General features: G+C 38.3%; 2 protein-coding genes across 2 annotated transcripts; both read left to right on the top strand.

Annotated features, from left to right (window-relative positions):
• Positions 1-294: 294 nt before the first annotated feature.
• On the top strand, positions 295-4278 carry LOC108457078 (pentatricopeptide repeat-containing protein At1g19720). The gene is made up of 3 exons (XM_017755900.2): positions 295-3364; positions 3495-3662; positions 3800-4278. Exon 1 carries the CDS (start codon positions 579-581, stop codon positions 3249-3251), a length of 2673 nt encoding a protein of 890 aa, XP_017611389.1. The 5' UTR covers positions 295-578; the 3' UTR covers positions 3252-3364; positions 3495-3662; positions 3800-4278.
• An 872-nt stretch (positions 4279-5150) lies between these two features.
• On the top strand, positions 5151-8224 carry LOC108457079 (jacalin-related lectin 3-like). The gene is given in 8 exon segments (XM_053028198.1): positions 5151-5382; positions 5472-5681; positions 6086-6530; positions 6629-6672; positions 6674-6865; positions 6946-7314; positions 7404-7622; positions 7712-8224. Coding segments are annotated over 8 exon segments (1779 nt in total). The 5' UTR covers positions 5151-5379; the 3' UTR covers positions 8009-8224.
• The last annotated feature ends 432 nt before the right edge of the window (positions 8225-8656 follow it).

Here is an 8656-nt window from a genome sequence, read left to right on the forward strand (position 1 = left end):
CTTATATGATGCATTCAAAGAGAGCCAATATCTTTTACCCAACGATCATTCTAGAAATTTGCTAGTCATCATGGAAATTCGTTCTATATTTTTATTGAACAAGTGGAGAGCTGGAATTCTATTCTTTGTGCAAAAAGCTTAGTTTTTGCTGAGTTGCAATAACGAATTAACTATGAAACATTTTGTGATTTTTAGGTTAGATTTTGAAAAGGGAATATATTCAATTAGCTTGGGCTGTATGGCTTAAGGCCTAAAATGCATTGGATTGAGGCAGGCTTGAATTGGGTCCATGGATTCGATATCTATTCCGACGTGGCAACTTACATCCAGAGTCTGCTTCTACGTGGCTCAACTCAATTGGAGGTCACATTAATCACAAAGAAGCCAGTTGCGGAGGATTACACCCACTGCCTAGCAAGGCATAGCCTTCCCCTTCCACACACGCCTCTGCAAATTGTTATCTTTCAATCCATCCCATTATCTTTTAACCTCTAAAAACACACTGCAAAAAATGAAAAATTAACAGAGAAAAAAAGGACATAGAGAGGCAGAGATTATTCAGAAATTAGTTTTAAGAAATGGAGAATCTGATGATTACTTGTATTTCAAAACCTCCTGTAATAATCCCAACAAAACATGACAACTTATCTGAATTTTCTCAACCCCCAACCAAGCTCTCCTTTACTTACACAAAAAACACCAACAACCCAAAAATCACCGACAACCATGTAAAGTACCTCGCACGAAGCGGCCGCCTAGCTGAAGCTGTAGCCGCTCTTGATTCAATTGCTCTCAGTGGGTCTCAGGTAAGACCCAATACCTTCATTAGTTTACTTCAGGCTTGCATTGATTTCGGGTCTCTCGACTTGGGTCGAAAACTCCATGCCCGAATCCATTTAGTTAAAGAAAGTGACCCGTTCGTTGAAACCAAACTTGTCAGCATGTATGCGAAATGTGGGTCCTTTGCTGATGCTCGTAAGGTGTTCGATGAAATGAGTCAAAAGAATTTGTACACTTGGTCTGCTATGATTGGTGCGTATTCCAGATTGTCGAGGTGGAAGGAAGTTGTGGAACTTTTCTTTTTGATGATGGAAGATGGTGTTTTGCCTGATGAATTTTTGTTTCCGAGAATTTTGCAAGCTTGTGCTAATTGTGGGGATGTTAGGACCGGGAGATTGCTGCATTCTTTAGTAATTAGATTGGGGATGGTTTGTTATTCACGTGTTAGTAATTCGGTTTTAGCTGTTTATGCAAAGTGTGGGAAATTGAGGTCTGCGAGGAGGTTTTTCGATTACATGAACGAGAGGGATAGAGTGACTTGGAATTCAATGTTATTGGCGTATTGTCAGAAGAGCGAGAATGATGAGGCTTATAAATTGTTTAATGGGATGTGGGGTGAAGGAATAGAACCGTGTATTGTTTCATGGAATATATTGATTAATAGTTATAATCAGTTAGGGCGATGTGATGTGGCTTTGGGGTTGATGAAGGAGATGGAGAGTTCTAGGGTAAGTCCTGACGTCTTTACTTGGACCTCAATGATCTCGGGGCTTGCACAAAATGGTAGGAGGTGGCAGGCCTTGTTTTTGTTTAAGGAGATGCTTTTGGCTGGGATCAAGCCTAATGGTGTTACCATCACAAGTGCAGTTTCCGCTTGTGCATCCTTGAAAGTATTAAAGCTGGGGCTTGAAATTCATTCAATTGCCCTTAGGATGGGAATAACTGATAATGTGCTTGTTGGAAACTCCCTTATTGACATGTATGCTAAGTGCGGGGAACTGGAAGCTGCGAGGCAAGTCTTTGATATGATTGAAGAGAAAGATGTTTATACTTGGAATTCAATGATTGCTGGATATTGCCAAGCTGGGTACTGTGGGAAGGCTTATGAGCTCTTTATCAAAATGCAAGAATCTGATGTGAAGCCCAATGTGATTACATGGAATACAATGATCTCAGGATACATACAAAATGGAGATGAAGATCGAGCCATGGATCTTTTTCAACAAATAGAACAGGATGGAAAGATTAGGAGAAATACAGCATCTTGGAATGCTCTTATCGCTGGTTATGTGCAACTCGGGGCTATAGACAAGGCATTTGGAGTTTTCAGACAAATGCAATCATGCTCCATTAGTCCAAATTCAGTAACTATATTGAGTATCTTGCCTGGTTGTGCGAATTTAATTGCTACAAAAAAGGTGAAAGAGATCCACAGTTGTATTTTGCGGAGGGATTTAGAGTTTGTAATCTCTATTTCAAATTCTCTAATAGACACTTATGCAAAGTCAGGTAATATATTATATTCTAGAAACATATTTGATGGAATGTCGACTCGAGATATTATTTCCTGGAACTCAATAATAGGCGGTTATGTTTTACATGGTTGTTTTGATGCTGCCCTGGATCTCTTCTATCAGATGAGAAAGTTGGGGCTTAAACCTAATAGAGGTACCTTTTTAAGTATTATCCTTGCACATAGTATTGCCAAAATGGTGGATGAGGGAAAACAGATTTTTTCTAGCATCAGTGACAACTATGATATTATACCAGCCATAGAACATTACTCAGCTATGATAGATCTCTATGGCCGCTCTGGTCGGCTTGGAGAAGCAATGGAGTTTATTGAAGACATGCCTATAGAGCCCGACTCCTCTGTTTGGACTTCCTTGCTAACTGCCTCTAGGATTCATAAGGATATTGCTTTGGCTGTCCTTGCAGGGGAACGATCACTTGATTTGGAACCAGGAAATATTGTTGTTAACCAATTAATGTATCAGATATATAGCTTGTGTGGGAAATTGGATGACTCTTCAAAAGTGAGAAAGCTTGAAAAAGAGAGCACATTACGAAGATCTCTTGGGCACAGCTGGATTGAAGTCAGGAATAAGGTGCATACATTTGTCACTGGTGATCAATCTAAGCCATCCTCAAACCTTTTGCATTCATGGGTTCAAAACATCACTAGAGAAGTGAACATAGATGACCATCATGGTGGGGTGTTCATCGAGGAAGAAGAGAAAGAGGAAATTGGCGGCATTCATAGTGAAAAACTTGCAATAGCTTTTGCCTTGATCAGCTCACCTTCGTCCCCTCAAAGTATAAGGATTGTTAAAAACACCAGAATGTGTAGGAACTGCCATTTAACTGCCAAGTATGTTTCCTTGAGATTTGGGTGTGAGATATATCTGAGTGATACAAAGTTCTTCCACCATTTTAAGAATGGGCGCTGTTCTTGTGGAGATTATTGGTAGAGTACTTATGCTGGATGTAAGAATTATTTGCATGGATTTGTCATATCCAAATGCAAAGAAATTATCATGGAAGCTACAGCAATCTTCTATGCTAGAGCACATATGTAAAAAAGGTGCACTCATATGACTTTTGGTTATTGACTTTGCTTTACCGCATATATTGAGAACTTTGCGTATCATGTTTATTCTTCTGGCAATTAATTTGTATAATCATTATTTATATTATATAAATTGTTTGTGCAGCTTTTGTGAGAAGCTTAAGCTGATGATTTGATGGGACGCTGGTCACTGAAGAATTAAATTTATTTACACTCATGAGTGGCTAATGGGATATTCTTCTATCCCATCCAAGTCCTGATTTTGACAGAGAAAGATGTCGAGCATTTGCAAGGATTTTTACTTTTTTTTCCGGTATGCATAGCATCTTTTGTATTATCCCATTATTAAAATAGATCTTTTTGCAAGTTGAAATCCTTTTCATGCCCTTCTCACTTAAAAATCATTTAAGCCTACTGCATTTGCTTAAAACTTAGTTGTTACTTTTGCAGAAGCTTCAGGAAGTCCTGCAAGAACTTGGAACTTGAATTCGTCCAGTTTAATTACTGCAGTGGATCATGTCTTCTTTCGATGACTCTTGGCTAGACCTACTAAATAGATCTTAAAAGGCTCTCTAATTACAGGCATATTGCATTCAGAAGTGGGCTTATGGCGTCTTGTTACAAGAAACTTCCGATTGTCCCTTGCGATAGGCCTTGCCAATTGTAGATCATGACGGTCATAAAGCACGTCGTATTTTCCATCCGTGCTTAAATCAACAAGGAATAATATACTGCGCTGAATGAAGGGTACTTGTCAAGATGATGTGAAATATATCTTTGTCGAGATTCAATTTAAACCTGGAAATTCCAGTGAAACATATATTCCAAGGTTGTACTGCCTGCATTTGGCTTTGAATTTCACCTATCCTATCCTGTTTGAAACCTCACGTTTTTCTTTTCCATTATAAATGATGAATTTACAATTCTAATTTCCTGAGTTGATCTTTTACGGCTTCCTAATTGTTGATGAAATATGCTCCATCGAAAATCTTAATTTGCGATCCAATGCAAAAAGAACAGAGGCGGTAGTTGGGAATGTTTCCATTGGCTCATCTAATGATGACAAATTTTCTCCCGTCTGTCAAACAAAAATTTTCGACAGAGATTAGAAAGAAAGCCCCGATAGACTTGGAATTTGACGAGAGTGGCTGTTTGAGTGGATACTAAGATGCTGAATTCCACATTATCTGGCAATGCAATCTGGCAGAAGATGCTGCTGCAAAATAACTTTATCAACAACGACCAGGACACGAAAATGTTAAAGCTGATTTGCCTCATTTCTAATATCACTCTCAAAAGGTGCTTACATAACATAAAAGAGCAAGCTTATCAGTTACCATCGAGTGTACCAGAAACTACATTGGCAGAAAGTTTTCTTTGCATCAAATCACTGTCAGAATCGCTGCCAATTCGGGTATATTGGTTATACTATCTCCTGAAATGGAAAGAATAAAAGAAACGGAAAAAGTGTTCCATGAATTGGATGCAGTTGCTTGACAAAGCAGAAACCCGCTGCTTAACCATTAATAATAAGCAATAATCAACGTTTCAGTTAAGGTTCTTGACATGACTGACAACGGAGAAAGTTAATTTGAAATCGATTTTAATAGCTGACGTGGGGGGAAGAACGCATCTTCAAATTCAGGGAATTCATGATTTATGATTCTCCCCCATGCCCATTCACAGTTTCCCGAATTTTCACATCTCAATATCCTGACCGTCAAAAAGGGTGGAACATTTCTTGACAGAAGATAAGAGCTCTTTTCATCAAGACACTGCTTTTGGTGCATCTGATTCCTTTCCTTTGAATTGTTTCCCTTCAAAGTGGAAAACAGAATAAGCTTCTTCAGCAGTATGCAGGCTTTGAAAACTATATATTTAGTCCATAATATTCAACTCAAAAATACCCCCCTCTTTTCTGCTTATAAATACATATCATATATCTCAGCCACTTACTCAGTGCCGTTCTAAACCGACTTCTTACGCCTGTACTGGTCACCTTAATCTGCCAAATCTTTGCTCCTTCAGAAATGGTAACCAATAGTATTTAAGTTTTACTATTTCTTTTCGATTGATTGATTGGTTTTCTGGTTAATTAAATTCTACTCCACGATGTTGGCAGAGTACTGAGGATGATAAGAAGCCTGTATCAGTTGGACCATGGGGAGGCCAAGGCGGCACTTCTTGGGATGATGGAGTTTACTGCACGATAAGGCAATTGGTGATAGCTCATGGATCCGGCATTGACTCGGTCCAGATTGAGTATGATACTAAAGGGAACTCTCTTTGGTCAAGGAAGCATGGAGGAAATGGAGGCTCTAAGACAGATAAGGTTAGTGTTTCATCTCTTGATTTGGCTAACAAGTTCTTAAGCACTTTTTAAGCTTTTCATATGAAGCAAGTTTACAGTTTTCCATGCATTGAAATTCCTCAAAACAACTACCGACTACTGTACTTAATATCAAATATTCCATTAAATGGTAATTTAACAAACTTTAGTAAGTGTTCTTTAGTCATCTCAAGCTTAGGTTGATCGAAAAAGGCATCGTTCTTTTAGATTTTCCTTCGAATTTTCTGGAGATGTTTAAACTACATAGCATTCATTGAATTCTGTATTGAGTTTTGAAGTTCAGCATGAAGTAGCAGATCTTTCTTAATTCTTATAGATTGCTATATATATTGTTCACAACAAAATTCAGTTGGCTGATATTCGTTGCGTAATATAAATTCCTTTAGGTCAAACTTGATTTTCCAGACGAGTTTCTTACTTCAATCCATGGGTACTATGGGAGCCTGAACCAACGAGGACCAATTATTGTTCGTTCGCTAACTTTCCATAGCAACAGGAAAGCATATGGACCCTTTGGTATTGAACAAGGAACTAGTTTCTCAATGAACAAAGGCAAGATCGTTGGATTCCGTGGCAGGAGTGGTTGGTATTTGGATGCAATTGGAGTGTATTCAAAGCCAGTACTAAAACTAAACCCTTCAAAGCCTATTGTTAATGCCCAAAGTTTAGCTGCTACTGGGCCTGAAAAAAGTGGCTATTCAGTGATCCAGGGAAGTGTTGGAGAAAGCTACGACATTGTTCTAGCTGTGAGGCAGAGGGATGGATTTGTGAATCCCCAGCCAAGGGAACTCATAAGGCAAAATTCTAGCTCTAGTAGCTCTGACGATTCGAGTGATGTAGAAGCCAAAAGCAGGGTAAGAAATAAACTATCAGTTATTGCTTTCGTATGCGCGATGATATAATTTCTTTGTTCTTTTTGCATGTTTAAGGTTCCATTTCGGACTCCTATGAAAGTCCCTCCAAGGTTACCGGAAGGAGTGTTAACTTATGGACCCTGGGGTGGCCAAGGTGGAACCAAGTTTGATGATGGAACCTATACTGGTATAAGGCAAATCGTTTTATCACGCAATGTTGGAATTGTATCATTGAAGGTTTGCTATGATCGTGAGGGACAAGCAGTATGGGGAAGCAAACATGGAGGGACCGGAGGATTCAAAACTGAAAGAGTGAGTCTGGCTTTTCTCTTATAGACTTAATATCAATATTGCCAGTTCTTTTAATAGACCTTCTGTTGCATTATTTGCAGATAATGTTCGATTATCCATCAGAAATTTTGACACACATCACAGGAACGTTTGCGCCTTTAATGTATATGGGGCCTAATGTGATAAGGTCGCTTACATTCTACACCAACAAAGGAAAACATGGACCATATGGAGATGAACAAGGACCTTCTTTCACTAACAAAATGAATGAAGGCAAGATTGTTGGATTCCTTGGCAGAGAGGGTTTATTCCTGGATGCTGTTGGTGTACATGTAATGGAAGGGAAAGTACCACCTCCGAAACCATCTTATTCCCAAGCAATCATCCAAAGTGAAAGGCCTATAGCTGAGATCGATAACTCTCCATGGTCTAACAAACTAGTTCTAGCAAGGAGAGGACCAGTTGAAGAGGTAACTCATCATACATGTACATATGTTTCATTCTAAACACATACTTCAAAACTAAATGTGTGATGCATAATTCCGGAAAACTTTCTCAGGTTGCTTGTGGTGTTGTAAAAGAACCATCACCATGCGGACCTGGTCCTTGGGGAGGGGATGGAGGGAGAGCATGGGATGACGGAGTGTATTCTGGGATTAAGCAAATATTTATTACCAAATCTGAAGCTATTTGCTCGATTCAAATCGAGTACGATCGAAATGGACAATCTGTTTGGTCTCCAAGACATGGAGGCCATGGAGGCACCACCACACATAGGGTACTACTTAAATATCTTCATTACCAAATTTCAACATGTGCTTTTGTTTCCCCTCTTTTTTTGCCTGACGATAATCTTTGATGTTGCAGGTAAAACTGGATTACCCGCACGAGGTACTCATCTGCATATCAGGCTATTATGGCTCCATAAATGATGAAGAGAAATTCAAAGTTATAAGGTCGTTAACATTTTATACCAGCAGAGGGAAGTACGGTCCATTCGGTGAGGAGGTAGGCACATATTTCACTTCAACTACAACACAGGGGAAGGTGGTGGGGTTCCATGGGAGATGCAGCTCTTACTTGGATGCTATTGGAGTTCATATGCAGCACTGGCTGGGAAATCAGAAAGCCTCTAAGATGTCTCTCTTCAAAATTTTCAGTTGAATATCTATTGCTCTGCTCTTTTGGTTTAGTATAATTAAGATGAAACTGGTACCAAATAATGAATTATTACTATCTTGATTCACACACACACAAAAAGGAAGCCCAATCCAATTCCAGGTTCACTCTGGTCCTGTTGACTTGAAGGATTGTTATTGTAATCTCTATCTCTGAGTTGATAAAATAAATGAAAGTGTATGCTCTATGTTTGTTAAATAACACCATCTTTTTTTTCTTTTAATTAATTAAACGATTGCATAAGGAGATGAGAGCAAGGAGCATAAAACAAAAGATGCACATCAAACTATGGGCCTCTTCGGCTACATATCTGACTCCACTGGCCCCAATTCCGATTTCTTTACACAAGCCTTTTGGAAGCATGTAATCCGGTTATTACTCAGGTGTATTTAAACACTAAGTTAATTCACCAAACCTTCCTAAATTATCGTACTCATTTTAAATTAGTTTTAAACTTCAAATTATTTTAATTATATTTTTAAATTATCAATTTTATATTAATTAAATTCTTTTATTACTAAAATTGTTAATTCAATTGTTAAATGACGAGTAATATTTTATGTTACTTAATTTAAAATATTTTTAAAAAATGAATATTGTAAAGAAAATATTCTAAAATATTAGTTTTGAGGT

This window comes from Gossypium arboreum, chromosome 5 (genome assembly GCF_025698485.1).
Source record: "Gossypium arboreum isolate Shixiya-1 chromosome 5, ASM2569848v2, whole genome shotgun sequence".
Taxonomy (NCBI): domain Eukaryota; kingdom Viridiplantae; phylum Streptophyta; class Magnoliopsida; order Malvales; family Malvaceae; genus Gossypium; species Gossypium arboreum.